General features: G+C 37.4%; 1 protein-coding gene across 12 annotated transcripts in view; it reads right to left on the bottom strand.

Moving 5' to 3' along the window:
* The window catches only part of PHLDB2 (pleckstrin homology like domain family B member 2), a 98,259-nt gene that overhangs the window by 56,476 nt on the left and 23,533 nt on the right, over positions 1-18,250 (bottom strand). For all 12 annotated transcript variants that reach the window (XM_081300842.1, XM_081300841.1, XM_081300840.1 and 9 more), the window contains one exon: positions 4,403-4,786. In XM_081300842.1, coding sequence (XP_081156968.1) covers positions 4,403-4,786 — 384 coding nt within the window. The remainder of the gene's footprint in view (positions 1-4,402; positions 4,787-18,250) is intronic.

Below are 18,250 nucleotides of genomic sequence, written 5' to 3'. Positions count from 1 at the left end.
AATAAGCACATTACACATACATATGCATCCTCAAATATGCCATCTCTGAGGTAATCTAATCCACACAGAGAAAGGTGAGAGATAGTAGGAACAAGATACTTTCCACTTGTCCCTTTTTGGGGCAGATATCTTGTTAGAACCCTCTTGCAACCAAAGGAGTTGGGGGTGCAGAACTTTCCACCATAGATGGAACAACTGGTCAGAAAGAGGAGGCGGGAGCTACTCCATTCAGCTTTTGGTTCAGGTGGTGGTTGGCAGGTTCACAATGGCCCTTTAAACGTAGCATATTTCCAACTCCTGTGCATAAGTAAGTGTTGGGTAAAGTAAGTTCCAGAATGCTGAATCTCAGGCTTCATTAATAATGTTAAAACCTTCATTTAGTTAAACCTTCATTTAGTTAAAATTTAGAGTGGCTTTCATATTCCTCCCTTCCATATTTATTCCTGAATTGATTATAATGAATATTATATACTTCGTTAAGCAAATAATCCAGTGAAAAGATTACCAGAAGAAGAATATCCAAAACAAATGGTCAGGGTTTTTCATTTGTTTTGAGCCTTTTGTCTTTTTTCTTGAGTTAATATGTGCCTCCCTGTCTTTGAAAAGTAGTAAGTGAAAACTCTTTCCTTTAGACCTATCAGCCTCTCACTTGCATTATAAGCTGCTGCAGGGTAACCTGAGGTGCCCCTGAAGTTTCCTGTCTTAAAGGAAGCAGGACTTATGTCTCTTGTAACAATGGATGCTGCTCTAAGCTTCAGAGGCCTCCTATTCCACAGGAGTATATTTGAGAAATTAAAAACATCTGCCAGGATCTGCCTGTTTACACACCAACAGCTTTCTTGTCAAAGCCTTCTCCAGAAGGAAACCTGTCAAAGCAATTTCCAAGAGAGCACACAGCTCAATGTTTTTAACAAAATAGAGCAGATGTCCATCAAGGGAGAGATGTAGAAAAATTTAAGATGAAAAGTAAGTCACAGATTTCTAAGGAAGCCCAATGGCTGACGACAACAGATCACATTTTTCAACTGGGTCAAATACTTAGCCTGAACAACTGACAACTTTTGATTCTTCCATGTTCCATTCTTCTCGCCATCCTAAATTTCTAACAGTTCTAACTTTCTAGCAATAATGATAGATGTCCTATTCAGGATTTCTCTCAACTCAGAATTAATAAGGTAAATACAGTCATTCAAAGAAGGGATTGAAGTCCAGCTGGATTTAATGGTCCAGAGTCCTAATGTATGTGATAGGAGGACTTGGCAGGCAGATAAGGACTTCTGACTAGGAACATCCAAGATAAGTCTTGCTGAAGTCAAACAAAAATGAAGAACAAACATACAAACTCCAGAGCCCCACAGTCCCAGTGTGGAGCCCAGGCAGGACCAGGATAGCCCCATCAACACCCTCAGAGGCTGCACTGCCCCTTTGAACACCCAATGCCACAGCCCGCACCTCCCAACCCCCGACCTGACACTGCATGGCTGAAAGCAGATGTCTCCATCTTGGGACACGTTCATTGCCATCTTCAGTTGTGGTAACTCCCAGCTTGGAACACTGGCTGCACAGGTATCCATAGTCCCCAACTCACCCCTCTCCCTGGAAGCCGTTAACCTGGTATAGTGACTGCGCAAAACAAAACAGTTCTCCGAGACAGATTTGCAGACCCCTGAGCACAACCCACAAGACCTCCCGGGAGAAAGGTCTTTCATTTAGGAAGTAGAAAGAAAGAGGGTGAGTGAAATACAGTTTAGGGACTAAATTAGAGACTAGGAACTGTGAGGTCTACAGGCGATATAAGGAGATAAGACCAAGCACCCACATCATATGAGCAGGCCCCAAAGGAGATGCTTGGGGTGCAGTCTTTTATCTGGGACCAACTGGTGCCATACCCCACTTCCAGGTGCCCTACACCCAAGACCAACCCTTCCACCCTGGTAACCTACAACATCCTGAGGGTGGAGATACCAGCAAATAACAGAAAACACCACCTATTGGAGGAGAAAGGAAGCAGGAAAGATTCTGATATTGAACCAAAACAATCCTTGTTTCTTCTTCAGGACTTTTTTTCTTTTTTATCCCTCTCTATTCTCCTGCCCTCACATCCCCAACATTTGTGAAACCAAGTGCTGTGCATGAATTAGGATACTGAGAATGGGGATGTCTGAATAGTATATTACAGTTGTATTGTATATTCTTTTATCTCCTGTTTTTACATTTTTATTTTTTTAAATATTTATGTGTGTTTTATATACTCTATTGTCTCCCCACTTACTTGTCTCCCCAAGATCACTTCCTCTCTCTTCCCCTGCTACTGTCTTCTTCAGATTTCTTTTTCATATGTCCTAAGATCTAATAACTCTATATCCTCACCTCCTACCCCCTCAACATCTTATCCTATACCTCACTCCTGGTTCTTTGTCCACCATCAGAAACTGTAAACCCTTTTGCAAACCTACTGTTATATTGTGGAAATCAATTGAACTCACCACTTCTGTATATTGTGACAAACTGTGAACGCCTTAATAGCAACCATTTGGTTTAAGGTTGTATATTAGGATCATTAACATTGTTCTTTCCCTCAAAGGAGAGGTATTGGAATCTTGCAGGGGCACTATAACCTAAAGTGTAAAAAAAGGTAACACCGCGGATCTGCAGTGCTAGAAGGAAAGACACACAACAACATGAAAAAAAAGGGAAGAAAGTACCCCAAACAAATCAAGATACTACATTATTAGAATCCATGGCCAGCACAGCAGAAGAAATGACAGAGAAGGAGTTCAAGATGTACATAATTAAAATGTTCTGTGAATTAAAGGATGATATAAGAGAGCAAATACAGGCAGTAAAAGGTCATTTAGATAAGATTACTTCAATAAGGAGATGGAGGTTACGAAAAAAAAAAAAAAACAGACAAAAATCCCTGAAATGACAGAAACAATAAACCAAACACACAAACTCCTCTGAATATGACTATGTGATAAACTGCTATCAGAATTTAACACCATGATGTTTCTCTCAAAGAATCAATGTGCACCCTTTCCTTATAACAAAAATTCCTGATGTGTCCTTTTACGTTGTTATTGTTCTGTGGTCATAATCACCAAGAATTCAGAGTGGGACTTAATGGTAAGATTACTTAAGTTAACTAATTAATCCTATTTATTCTTAAATAAATAAATTTACCTTATAATTATGGCACTGTTTTTCCTTTTATTTTGGTGTTCTAATTTTAGTTTAATAAAATATATATCTTTTATTGTAAGCTCCTTCAATTCCTTTTTAGAAAAGAATGGGGAAATTTTTAATTGTGCAAAAATACTGCTATTACTACCACTACTACTACTAATAATAATAATAATACTAATGATTGCCTTTGAACCCAATTTAGGAAATCCTAAAATTGATAAGACATTTTTAAACCAACTACAATCAGAAAACTAAGTCATAATTATGATTACAAATAAATGTTAAACTCTTACATGCAAAGCAAAACAAACATACAAACAAAAATCCCATAAAGTCAATGGGATAACCACTCATGGTGATAGCTTAATTTGCCTACAATAGCTCTTCTACAATAAAACACAGGACGAAACAATTTTTAATATGTGGATTGAAAAATACATTAACAATTCAAAATGTAAAAATATGCCCTACTGTATGTATAAAGATAAATTTGAATACCTATCAATATGATGAATTGAAAAATTTTGATAATATGCAACTTTGGCCAATGTATGGAGATGAAAGTATGCTCATAAACTATCAGTGACACTGTCACATGGAAATATAATTTTTAGAGAGTGTAATTTTGGAAATATTGATTAAAATGAGTGAACCTACAGATGCATTTGCACAGTGTGCAAAAAACAAACATATATATATATCCTAGAATCTTGGCTGTGGATTTTATTAGCAAACAACTTGGAATAACCCCCATGGTATCTTCAAAATATAGAATTCAATTTCACCATTAAAAAAAATGGAGTAAGGCTGTGTGTACTAATATGCAAAATGCCCAGTATATATAGTAATAAGGATAAATGCATACTATCATGGGTGTGCATATGTGTGCCTATGCCTATAATATGTGGTTGTTTGTGAACAGAAAATATTAGGAAGACAGGTGAGACATTTAACTATACTTATCTCTCAGGTGTACAACTGGGAGTGGAGAGGGAGAAACTTCATTCTTATCATCTGTACTGAATATTTTTTACAATGTAAATTGGTTACTTATTGTTTACTTATCAGTAAACACTCTAATTTTCTAAACCTTGTATATTGATTTTTCGCTGAAAATATTCTGGAAAACGTGTGTGATAAAATCTCTGGTTTCCAGCCAAAAGCACAGGCATATCCCTAGGCTCGAAATCCTGGTTTCTTTGCTACCCGGCATTACCTTTGGTAAGATACTTAGGTAGGAGGACTCGCTGGAAGCTTTCAGAAAGGCAGACGGGGGTGTTGGGGAAGTCCTGGTGAGGTCGCCAAGCAGTTCATCGTTCCTGATGTTCCTGGGGGCAAGGAAGCTGGCACTGCTCTGACTGAGGCTCCCAAAGCCCGCCAAATCCGCATTGTGGAGAGAGCCCTTCCGGTGACACCTGTATCTTGTGTCAGGGCACACCAGGGCTTCTTCAAACACGGACTCCTCATCGGAGATCTGCAGCTTTTCAAGTTCCCTGTTGATTTTCTGCACATCTGCAACGGTCGTGCCTGTGGACAAGCGACTGTCAGGCTTTGTGTACTCAGCACAGAGACTGAGGATGGTCTCCAGACGCTGTCTTTCCTAGAGCACAGAGAGAAGGGCAAGGTCAACGAATTTGTGAGAATGGAGACAACTCCCAATATAAAGGCTATCAACCCACAGACACTTGGCTGGTGCTGACTTTGCATCATCTTTTAAGGATGTATTTAAAGATCAAGATGAAACTGTTTGCAATGCCTGGTTTTGTCCTAGACACTATTTTGGCTGTCCTTGTTGATCTCTATATCTCAGGATTGACTCTAGTGCATATCTTAGCACTCGGGAAGCCATTTCTTATGACTAAATCTCTAAATACTCCAAAGATGTTTAAAATCTTCTCTTCCTATCCATCCTTTACCACCTTCTACTTATCTACCTATTATTCACTATTAGACACACAAAGAGAAAAAAAGTACTTAAAAAAATCTTCTAATTTAAAAGATACATCTCTATCTTGCCGGGCCCGGCAGTGCATGCCTGTAATCCCAGAGGCTCAGAAGGCTGAGGCAGGAGGATCATAAATTCAAAGCCAGCCTCAGCATTTTAGCAAGGCCCTAAAGCAATTCAGTGAGGCCCTAAAGCAATTCAGAAAGACCCTGTCTCTAAATAAAATATAAAGAAGGGCTGAGCATGTGTCTCAGAGGTTAAGCACCCCCGGGTTCAATCATCAGTACCAAAAAAAAAAAAAAAAAAAAAAAAAAAAAAGATATATCTCTGTCTTCCTAATTTTCTTGAAGTGTTTCAAAATTTGAAAAACTTTTTTATGCCTGGTTATCATGTAAAGATCTTTTCTACTACTTTCTTATGTGAATAATTTAAATTATTTAAAAAGTACAAATGTTGCACTAAAATGACAATTCCACAATAAATCCAAATAGAGAGATATCAATGTAACTCAAATTCTAAAATCATTAAACATTTGATTCATTGAGCTGGAAAATAAAATGATAGTTCATTTGCTTAAAAAAAATCAACATATAGGCCATTGATGTCTAAAATAGTCCTACAACATGCCCCCTTGACACATGCCTCATGCAGAACAGACATTGATGCTTTTTTATTTTAGGTAGATTAATTACATATTGTGAGCAATGGGAAGCAATTTACTAATTGCCTCTCATAAACCTAGACAGCATTGTTTGGGGTGGGGGACCTCAATGTGTTTACCCTTCACATTAATTCTCATGCTGAAATGAAAAAAAAAAAGAGCCTAAAACAAAGGCTATCTGTTGTGATTATATTTACCACACTGAAGGAAGACTCCAAAAGCCCTCCATATAAAAATACATTCCAAACTGCTGATCAGTAATAAAACAGGAAAATATTAAGCAGCACTAGACAGCTGTTTTCATTCCAATTTTAGCTAATTTGTAAAGTCAAAACTCAGATGCAGTTAGTTCTTTTATTAGTTGAGGTAGAAACAAGTAGAAAAGTCAAATAGGAACAGACCAACTCCCTAGTTACCATTAAACCTATCAATTAAATGACAAGTTAGAAGTCATGTAAGGTATATCTGACTTATATCTACCCTCTAAAGTACTCCCCTGAAAAAGGGGGCAATAGCTTGATCAAAGAGACCTTTAAACTAGTTCCCATAAACTCCCACCTCCCTTTCACTGCCTGAACTTCTGGACTCCAGCTGCAGCTCGGTCCTCATGGCCTCTTCCCAGGGCAGGCACTCATGGCCACACATCTTCAGCCCCAGGCTCTTCGGCACCCTGTCCATCCAGCAACCCTGCTGCTTATTTATCTCTACAGCTGCCACCAGCTGCCAAGCCCTACCCACTTCAGCTTTATGGGGAGGGATTGCCAGGATGCAACCTTCATTGCTTTGTTTTAAACTTCTCCAACAATAAAGAAAATTCTACATGGAAATACTCGAACAACTTGCAAAAGTGTAAGTGGGGAGAGGGACAGGAGCAAAAAGTTATCTTACCCTTTCTCCACAGCATCTGCATTAGAGGCTAATCTCCAAAGAACAGTTCCCTTTCTGGCATTTAGATAATTAAGTTGAAGCACCTAACCTCAGCCTTTAGTAATCTTCATAGATCTTTATATGCATATATTAGTCTTGGCATGAATTACATTCAGGATTATCTAAAAGTTATCAGTTTCCATTGATCTAGTGAAGGCTGCTGTCTTCAAAAGCATGAAAGATACTTCTGCCTAGACTGGAACACATAGCAAAATTCCTCCCACATCCTTCCCCAAATAGTTTCTTTTGCTGCCAGGGCTATTGCTTAATTCCAAAGGGAATAAATGATCCTAGCCTTATGATGAATGCTATTTCAGACAGTGAAACGCAGTATTCAAAGGCTTGTGCACAGGAAGTTTGGTCTACTGGTATGTGTCTCTCTCTATTCTCATCACACCATTCACAGCCAGTCTGTTCAGTCCTGAATCTCACACACACACACACACACACACACACACACACACACACACACACACCACACACACACCACAATGCTGCTCACACGTCTAAAAGAAATCCAGGCTGTGCTGAGACACTCTGGCCCCATAAAAGCTACACCGAAGAAAAATAAACTGATGTCGAAAAGTACGTCAGAAGAAAGTCTGCAAGGCATTCCAGAAAGCACTTCAGGAAGCCTTTTAAGGAAAACCCGAACAGAAATTACCCTCCTAAGATAATACTCCCTTCAGCCCTCTGAATTCTGGCATCTTATTTCTTCTTATACATCATCTTATTCTGCAGCTGCCACCAGAATAATATCCTTCACTCTGTGACCCAAAAGAAGAGTAATGATTATGGATAAGGACTCTCTGAGAATCAAAGAGGGCAATGTTAATAATGATGCTGAAATCTCAAATACAAACTGGAATTGCTCTCAGCACTGAGAGGCACAGCGTCCTCCCCAAAATTCAACTTTCCTTGAAGTTTCACCTGGAAACCTGCAAATTCAGGAGGCTACCTTCTTTAAGTTCTCCAAATCCTACCCAGTTTCCCAAATCATCCATCCATCAACCATTTATTTATTTTTTTTAAAGCTACCAGTACGAAGACTAAATACCCGCAAATGACCAGAAAACACTGGTGCTAAGGATTTAAGATTAGGTCACTTTGAATCAAATTAGTTAAAATATTAAAAAAATTTGTGTTTCCCTTCTCTTCCCTCCATCTTCATATCCCCCACGTCATAAAAAGCTTTGAAGGGGATTCAGATGTTAGAAAAAAATACCTAAAAAATATTGCTATTCAATTGTTTTTCTCTTAGAGGTTAAAAAAAATTGTGAACTGGACCTCAGAGCTTTCTTTCTTCTTCAGAGGCATGCGTCTGACATTGCCCCACTGCAGCTACATAGCCATCCACATTCTGCATGCACCCTGTCTCCTATATCCAACACCAGTCCATCTAGGCCTTAGGACTGAATGTACTGAATAAAAAATGAATTATGTCCCAGGAGTTTGGAAGGGTGAGGGAGCAGGATCGGGAGTTCAAAGTCAGCCTCAACAACAGCGAGGCACTAAGCAACTCAGTGAGATCCTGTCTACAAATAAAATACAAAATAGGGCTGGGGATGTAACTCAGTGGTTGAGTACCCCTGAGTTCAATCCCCAGTACTACTACTACTAATAATAATAATAATAATTATGTAGAGAAACAACTGTTGACACCTAAGCACATGTGAAATCTTTATTAAATCATTCTGTTGTATGTTGGGTCACTTATTGCATACAACAAAAGGTTGTAATACTTAGATATAATTAAATTGAAATTAGTTTTTTTTTCTTTTTAAGACATGTACTGTAAGTATGGTTTTACTTTTCTCTTCCGTTAACCTTAGGGATTCAATGTCTCCATAATCTTCTGTTTGACAAAAAATTTATTAAGTTACTTGCTGCCTAGTAATGTGCTTGGGATACATAGATTTTAAAAAGACATTAAAAAAGACAAATTTGTTTTCTTAATTTTTGTATCCCCCATCAAGTCCTTAACAGGAGGTCCGAATAAGTGATCAGTTACAGAAACAATGGTAACAGTTTATGGAAAACCTATGGATTCACATATGGGGAAACAATACACAAAAATTACAGAAAATAAATTTGAGTTGAGTCCTTAAGGATAAATATAAGTCTTGTGGTATGTTGGGGCAGTGGGTAGGCAGGGCATGTCCTTGAAGGAATAACAGAACCAAGGATACAGAATTGAGGAATGTCATGGTATGCTCAGAAATTAGCAACTAGACTGTAGCTAGAGTGAGGGATTCTCAGCTAGGAAGTAGGATGAGGTTCCTACATAGAAATTCCTCTTCAAGGAATTCCAACAGTTCCAAATAAACTTTTGGAAAAGATTCCTAAAATACATCAATAAGAGTCATAAACCCTAGTTTAAAATGAGCGGCAGAATAAGAAGAGGTAGCAAGTGTGAAGAATTCCCAGGATTTCACCAACACATGCTGGTGTGTTAATCAGGTGGGATAGTCAGGAGGAAAAAGAAGCAATGGCTGAAAATCTTTTATGTGAGTTTATTTGGTTTTATAGTTAAATCCCTGGGGGTAGTAACTGGGGCAAAAAATCTCTTCTGTTGCCCATCTCCAAACTCAATGTGGACCTCAGACTTGCACTGACCAGTGAAATTTGAGAAGCAGTGTCATTCCCGCATGAACAGTAAGTACATAATTCATTAAATGCCTTGCTTTGCTATGGCAAAGTGACCCTCCAGATGGTGCTGTCTCCATCACCCTGGGTCCCAAGTGAAGAGATGAAATAGAGGGCTCAATCAACCCACACTGGCTATGGAGTATAGGGGAGAAATAGATCTATGCTGTAGTAAACCTCCAAGATACATTTTTCTTTTTGCTTTTCCTTTTCCAACAGAAGAAACTCATTATGATTGATAAACTGTGCTTAATTTTAGGCAGAAACCTGGCTCAAAACTTGGAGAGGAGGAACTCAAGGAACCTCCTAAGGAAATCTCAGTTATTTACTATGTCATCAAGAATTCGGTTTCATCCAAACAGAGGCATGGCCTTTGCCTTTCACTTTTGGAAGGTGACCTAAGTCATAGTGAATTGGAGTCTCTGTCTAGCGCAGAGTTGGCTGCACCTGATAATCACAGGATGGGGGTTGGCCACCAGAACAATTAACTATGTGAGTCAGTGTAAAAGCTTTGGGTCATGGGATATCAGTCAACCCGGAAACTGGGATCAACCACATGGGCAATCACTCACTCACTCAATCTACAGATCTACAAAACTATACAATGAATTCATGATAAAAACTCTGGAAACTAGAACTAGGTCAAGCTTCGCTGGTGGGTGTGTACTAGCACACATCATGCCCAAATTTGGTGGAGAGATGCATCCTGATTGACAGAGTGAGGACGATGAAAGTATCACTTCTAGAACCCTCTAGACTCTGCCCTGTGCCTCTTTCCTTGGCTGGTCTCTATCTGCTTCCTTTCCCTGTCATAAACTATAACCAAGACTGTACTACTTTCAGTGGGTTCTGTGAGTCCTCTAGTGAACAATGGAACCGGAGGGTAGTCTTGGAAACTCCTGAAGGCAAGTGTCAGAAGCCAGAGAAATATTGTGCGGAGACAGTATTTTTTAACCTTGTAATTGACCTTCACATTTACCAAACATTACCTCAGAATTGTTTTTAATCAGTTTAGAACAGATAATCTGATTAAGAATCTGTACATGAAAGTAAGGGATTTTTATTGTTTGGCTTTACAAATTATCTTCAAAAAGGTCAGCTTAATGCTTTGCTAAGAACATTTTATCTTATGGACTGATAAGTCGGCCTTCAAGTTTTCAAGAAAGCACTTCATTCTGTACCCTCAGTTTGTACTGAATATGAGTGTGTTCCCATCGGTGGGGTTAAGCTAGAAACAGGGCACATCATTTTGGGGACTGCCTGCTCTGGAGGAAACTGTAGCTTAATGGTAAGTCACTAATAATGTGACAAATACTAACTTCTCATCAACCTTTCATCATGTGCAGATTAAGGTTTTTGATCATATACACCTGTTCTCCTCTGTACTAATAAATAACTATATATCAAGAGAGTAAGACATATACAAATAACTAGGGCAATGGATGCCACTCAGTGATTTTTAGTATATTGTTTCAAATACACTAAATATACCAAAATAAACAAACACCCTAAGGAGATAAAGGCCATCCTGCTTAAACTCCCAGATTTCCCTCTGTATCTGTCTGATCCTCCTTCCTCCAAGGTTATCACAGGGGCTGACAGCATGAGCTCTGAAGCCAGACTGTTTGAGTTTGGATCCTGTTCTGTAACTATCTGTGTGGCCCTACACAAGGCATTCAGCTTTTCTGTGTTCCAGAAACAAGGGATGTAAAAGAGGGGATAACTAGAGTAATGAAATAATAGAGATGTGGAGATTTCTCTCCAGTTTCCACAGTAACCTAGGGAGAAGGAATCTTTTCCATCTCTCACTGTCATTGGTCCCTCTATCCCCACCAACACAAACCACATATATTCCCTACAGCACAGGAAGGCCACTGGAGTAGCTTCTAGAAAATACTACCCTCCCAAATAAATCCATTCTCCCACCAGTGCACACACTTCATTCTTGACATAAAACTCAGGTTTCTATTCACATTGCCCCCGACTCCACATTAAGCCTCAGAGGTCATGAGTATCTTACCCCAATGAGGCCATGCATCATCCAAATACCTGAGGAGCCTGTCACTTCCTACCTTTACTCATTCCCACAGGAAGACATTCAGTTCTTTTAATCTCCTCTCATAAATCTGTTCCTCACACACCTAATTGTTTCACTATTACTCACCTGTGTGGTGACATCTCCCTCAAACCCACTTGCCTCTGCCTACTACTATTTCTAGCTGTGTTCCTATTTTAGGAGACACTTGTACTTGAAAAAATAGATATACCTAAGAAATAATATCTTTAATTATTAAAATATTTAATAAAAATATTTAATAATGTCATGAATTATATAAATCATATAAAATACATGTTTGTTTTTATTTTCATTTATGCCAAACATGCTCTGAAGTAATAGAACTTTGGTTTAATTGATCCTGTTAGCTTTTATCCAGTAATGTTTTCAAGGCATACTTTTTCTACCTAATTATCCCTAGAGTTCCATTAGGCAGGCTCAAGTTAATCTCTGGTCCTAGATATCATTTAGCTAGGATTCTCTGTATTTTATTCCTTTTTGTGATGCCTTTTTACATCATTTTGCCATTTAAAATCAACTGGCAGGCCTGTGGGTTATGAGATGTTCATTTTTTAAAAAAAAAATTAAGGTCAAAAGTGAACTATTTTTAAAATATTAAAAGATGCAGCTCAGTAGTAGAGAGCTTGGCTAGCATGTATGAGGCACTGGGCTCGATTCTCAGTACCGCAAATAAATATATGAATAAAATAAAGGTCCATCAACATCTAAAAAAAATTTAAAAAGAGATAGCAATAGAAAGAAAATGCCCATTATGAATGGGGGTAAATGCACATCTCCCTATCAAAGCACTGGCTGTAAAGAAAGGAAATTCATGTGATCAACATGACCATTAGTTCCACATAACATCCAAAAAAAAGTGCCAGATGATTTTACTTTTAAGTGGACTGACCTTGTTTCAGAAGAAAATCCAAAAGGTACCTGACTTTCCTCTGTTAAAGAAATTATGCTATTGCTCCATTTAAGAAAACATGACAAAATCTAATAGCACCATCATCTGTTTACATTTTCACTTTGGCTTTAACAAAGTTTCAGAAATTTTCTTGTTTGTTTCTTTTGAAAGACCACAGTCTACAAAACATAATAAATTAAAATGGTTTTTGTTTTGTTTTAGAGAGAGAGAGAGAGAGAGAGAGAGAGAGAGAATTTTTCAATATTTATCTTTTAGTTTTCGGCAGACACAACATCTTCACTTGTATGTGGTGCTGAGGATCGAACCCAGTGCCGCACGCATGCCAGGCAAGCGTGCCACAGCTTGAGCCACATCTCCAGCCCAAATTAAAATGTAAAATTTAGAATTATATTTAATATTTATTTTTTTCAATCATGATCAGTGCATTAGAGAGATCATGATCTTTTTCACATTTGAAAATCTATCCTATTTTAAACCTATCCTATTTTTATTTTAAAAATAAGAATTTTTAAAATGCATAATTAGTAAGGGTGTAGGAAAGTCTACATGTAACAAAAAAGGAGGACTCTCAGATTATCACAGGAGAGTGGCAAGCTGAAGCCCCAACCTTCATATTTCACTGCTCATTAATAACTACTACCCAAACAACATATCAGTTGGAACAGTACCGTTATGTGATTTTATGAGAGATAGATATATCACATCAAAAATACTATGTGTTAAAATTTTAAATGTATTTTACAAAGTTTTATGTATAGAAGGCAACATAAAAGATGGTATGTCTTCTTTCCAGACCTAAGAATAATGTCAGGAAACAAACCATATTTTTCTTTCTTCCAGAACAAATTGTAAAGGCTGACTCTGGCCTAACATGATTTAGGCCCAGACTTTGTGATCTGATAACAAGATGACCTTATGTAAAGTAGCAGAGCTATTTTTTACAACCAAAAAAAAGTATATTTTAAATATATAAGAAACTTGTTTTTTTTTTGTTTTTTTTTTTTTTTACTTCTACTCAGCACTTTTTAAAACTTCTGTCTTTACTCAAAATTCAATTAAGATTCCAGAGCTGGGATATGATTTTAGCAATTTTGAATGAGAAACAGCAATTTACCCAACCCAAAGATTGTCAACAGAGCATGCCTCACAGAAAGATTCCCCCCCTACAGTGAATTAGACTTCACCAGAGCAAAGTTCTTGGCTGTTCCAAACCAAATTTCACTGACTTCGACTTCGGGGAAGATGAAGCTTACTAGCCATATTTTTTCCTATTCCTCCTTTTAAGTCCAGCTAGACCGGGTACATTATATGTAAGACAAATAAAAGAAGACTCTAAAAAGAGGAAAGAAGAAAGCAGATTAGCTAGGACCACAGAGCCCCAAGTGTGGTCCCTGTAATTTCCTTCTACTCAGATCTCCAGTCTCAGAGATGGAGGAGGGAAGCATAAAACAATGGACTCAGTTTCCAGATAACAAATTTGGGTGACAAAAGGCTACAGGCTGTCCAGAGTATGTTTGCAGGACATTCTCGAAATGACAAAGTTATGCAAATGAGAGCAGATCAGGGATTATTAGAGGTTAAGGGAGAAGGAAGTGGGTGTGTCTATAAAAAAACCAACTGGGGACCTTGCGGTGTCTTGATTGTATCAAAGTCATACCCTGGCTGTGATGTGGTACCTTAGCTTACAGGACATTGCCATTAGAGGAAATGGGTGAACGGTATACAGGAACTCCCTGAACTATTTCTAAAAAAAAAAAAAAAAAAAAAAAAAGTGACTCTACGATTATCTTAAAGAGTTCAATGTTTCAAACAAAGTGTCTTCTAATAGGTCTTAACCTGCACATTGAAACAGCTGAAACAAAAATTTTCCATCAAGAAAATGAAGAATTTGTTTCTATTGTAGTGAGTATTTTGGATTCTTTTTATTTTTCTGAAAAATCAATCCTGAACCTTAAAAATATTATCCATGGCAAATATTCCCACAAACTTTTCTAGAACTGGGTAAGAAAATTTCACATTATTGAATCAACCAGAAGAGTCACTAAAACCTATTCGATGATAAGAATTTAAAAAAATAAAAAGCAAGCTCAATAAGTCACTTATAATTTAAATACACTGGGTATTTTGACAACAAATATGGGGATCATTTTACTATGAAGAATAAATTTCAATACACTATATTTTCAATTTTCATCTCATTGATACATATTTTCCCCATGAACTTTATTCATAAGCTTTATTTCTTATTTAAAAACAAGTGTTTGTATCTTGATTTATCATTTAATGAAAGAATGAAATTTCTTCCATAGCTTGCATGATGCCGATGCCTTCTATATGTCAGCATTTAGCCTAAGGATGTGAAACTGTTGATTTTGGACACATCCCTAACTCAGAGCAGCCATTTTTAAATGTGTGGCACCATCAAGAGGCAACAGCTTGTACTGCCACAAGAACCCAGGATTGGCTTTCAAGTATAGAGAAGCCTGCTTTTAATAGCTATTGCCTTAGACTAAGCAACATAGACTTAATTAAGACTTTAACTCTGTTTCTCCAATGTGAAGTAATTGAATTATTATTCAATGCTATTTTTCTCTTTTCACTCCCTTTCTGCCCTTTTATCTCTCCGATGGAAAAGGAAGGGGAAAAAACATGACAACATCTCTCTCTCAGTTCACTAAGGACGACTGGCAGACCTAATTTGCTAATGATTAATTTCTTAATATTTAATGAACATCTACATATATGCAGGCAGTTTGCTGTTCAAAAGATACAGAGAGAAAGTACTTGCTTTACTTTATAATAACCAAAGGTGATTTGATGATAATATTCTTCTTTTTATTACCCAGTGGTTACAGATGTATTTTATTTATAAACAAAGGAAGATTGTTTATTTAGCCTTCCAAAATGGATAGCTTATTTAGGCAGTAGTTGGCATCATCCATCTAATCTTGTGATGTCCAATATATTATAATTTAACCTGCTGCTTCTCCTGATGTAAAAAAAAAAAAAAAGACAAAACAAATTACATACATGGTTCACATTTCTGGCTTGCATTATATTTCTGAGCTAGATCCTATAAATCATCACAGCAGGGAGTGAAAGGGGGAAATGACAGGGAATGTTGGAATACTGACTATTTAAAACATGAGAGGTAAGAGAAGGATCCACAGAAACAATTCCATTTAAGGATTAGACTAAATCTGAAAAATAAATCAATTAATGCAACAAAGATCATACAAACCTAGATTATAAAGACATTCATTATTTTAAAAAGTCTGGACCCTCTTCCCCTATTTGCAGTTTAATTGGCTCAATTCCCACTGGTGAAACCATAAAAAAAAAAAAAATTAAAACTGTAGTCAGGATGTAGCAAACGGAAGAGCCACATCAGGAAAGAGATTCCTTTCAAGTCAGACTGGAAGACAAAATACTTTTCCATACTTAAGCGTGCCTTCACATTTCAAAGACGTTGTTCTTAAAATAGGAGAGATCAGTAATCTGAACAACAAAATACATTCTTTGAATGTTGACTGATGAAGAAAGAAATGCTGTGGATCTTAATAATTCAGCCCAGCTCAGCCAAAAAGGTTCTGAATGCCTAAACTGTGTTGCAGGCTCAGGAGTCACTAGGAAGTGTAGTTTCCTAATCCCAAAACTGACTGATACCAATCTGTAGATTCTTTGGTCTTTAAAATAGTATCTGCATCTGACCATTAAGGGATGAGAGAACATATACATTTATTTCAAAAAACACCAAAATTTATTAAATAAACATCCTCGATTACACTTTCACTTAATTTTAGAAACACTAACTTTATGATCTGCTCAACAGTACACAAGCAAGATTCCAGGGCCTGCAGCCTTGGTTTTCATATAACCCCATAGAGCACCAATTCTTATAAAGAATGTTACAAAGTTTTCTAAGTAAAGAAAATTTATTAATTTTCATATTTTCATTTTAAATTGAAAATTGGACAGGAATTTCCCTTTCTGGAACTAAGAAGGATGTAATTATGTCAACATATTTGCATTCTTTTGTATAGAGCTTCACTGTTGCCTGGAACCAAATGCATACTGTCTGGGATCTAGGGGTTCAACAACAGTCACAAATTAAGGAAAAACAAAACGAATGTCATGATTAGGCATTGAAAATACTTACTTACTCTTCAAACACCATGTATATGATGCTTCTGATACTCTACTCATCTCAATAGGAGGTGAATGTATAGCACCAAGCAAGACAGACATGATCCCAGTCTCTTGCAAATTAAAATTCTTTAGTTGTAAAGTGCTTTTACAGGGGCTGTAAGAGCAAAACACCCCCCAAACAGCAAAGAATTGCTGACCCACACATTTCACCTATTCATACAACTACCATGGAAATATTAATTTGTGTCTTGAAAGAAAGCCAAGCTTATCTTTAGGGAATGCATAGTGATAGGGTATGCAAAAAACCAGAAAACCCTATTCCATGGTGCCTCATGAGAGCTGGCATCATATTACATGTTTGAGAAATAAGTATCAAGTGTGACCCTCCATAGTTCTAAATGGCGACACTGTTATTTGCCAAGGCACTGCAGATGACTGTCATCAGCCAGAAGGAAAATACTGGATTGCTACAATGCAATTTGTGGGAATCCATTGGTTCTCCATAATAGAACCCAGATGCTTTTGGCAGTTGTCAAATAAATACTCTTAACAGCAGCAGGGGTTGCTTTTTTTCATTTTCTCCTTTTCTGTTTAAAAATGACTTTTGCTGCCTGGACTATAATGTACTAGGTAGCCATCACTACCTCTATACTGGGAAGTATGCAGATATCAAATAAGGCGAATAAAAGAATATTTTTCTACTTTATAATGATTTTTCTAGCCTACAAAACATCTTATTTGCCAGAGTCAGCAACCCAGTCCTACTTAGAACAGAACTCAGAATGAGGGAGTGAAAATGACCACTGATGCCCAGATGGGTGCAGCGAGGTCCGTGGGCTTCAGGGCACTCACTTCACAAACTCGGCACCCTGCCAAGACCTCCCTTGCACTTAGTAACCCTTACTTCAGGACATTTTTAATCAAGACTTGGTATCTGGTTTCTAAAATCACAAAACAGAAAATGGCTGGCATAATGACAAAAATATGAATTGGCAGTTGAGGGGAAGAGAAAAGGGAGAGAAATGAAAAAAAAAATAAACATCTAAAATAGCACAGCAGTTGGAGGCTATTTAATATCAACTCAAAATGGATCATTACAATTCATTAACAGGCTTTGTTCACTAATTATGAACCTTGGAGTTTCATAATTATGGCTCCACCTTTAATACTAACTGCAATTACCCTGAGTTTTCAACAAAGATTGAACATGTTTAAAAAAAAAAAAAAGAATCCAAATGAAACACTGGTATAATCACCATCAAGCTAAAAATACTGCAGATATCATGTTTAGTGAACCAAATCTCCACTGCTTGTTTTCCTCATTAGGGAGTTAAATAAGTCTGCAGCATCTATTGATTCTATATTTATATAAGAGTAGTGTTTACTTTTTGAAAGTGGACTGACTGTGGAGCCAATTAAACTGCACTGCCCATGGAGTACATCTCACAGGCTGGGAGCCCAGAACATCTTTTCTTGGCTCCCAGAGTAAATCTCAAATGGCACTAGAGCTTTACCTTCACTGACTCACATTCTCTGCAGCTTTTCTTTTCATGACTCTGTGCCATTGTTTTTGCTTGGGAATTTTGGTCAAATTGCATAGGAATTCTGGTTGGCATACCACTAGAGTTATCCCCATTGGTGGCATGCAATGACTAGTCTTTTTTTTTTTTTTTTTTTTTTTTTAATGGTTTGACCACTTGGTGACCTGTCAGGTAGAAATGGAATCTATCTTTCTTAAGGTAAGAGATG

This window comes from Spermophilus citellus, assembly GCF_964194105.1.
Source record: "Spermophilus citellus genome assembly, chromosome: 7".
Taxonomy (NCBI): Eukaryota; Metazoa; Chordata; class Mammalia; order Rodentia; family Sciuridae; genus Spermophilus; species Spermophilus citellus.
Note: the sequence above shows the minus strand (reverse complement) of the source record. Positions and strands in the feature narration are given on the sequence as shown.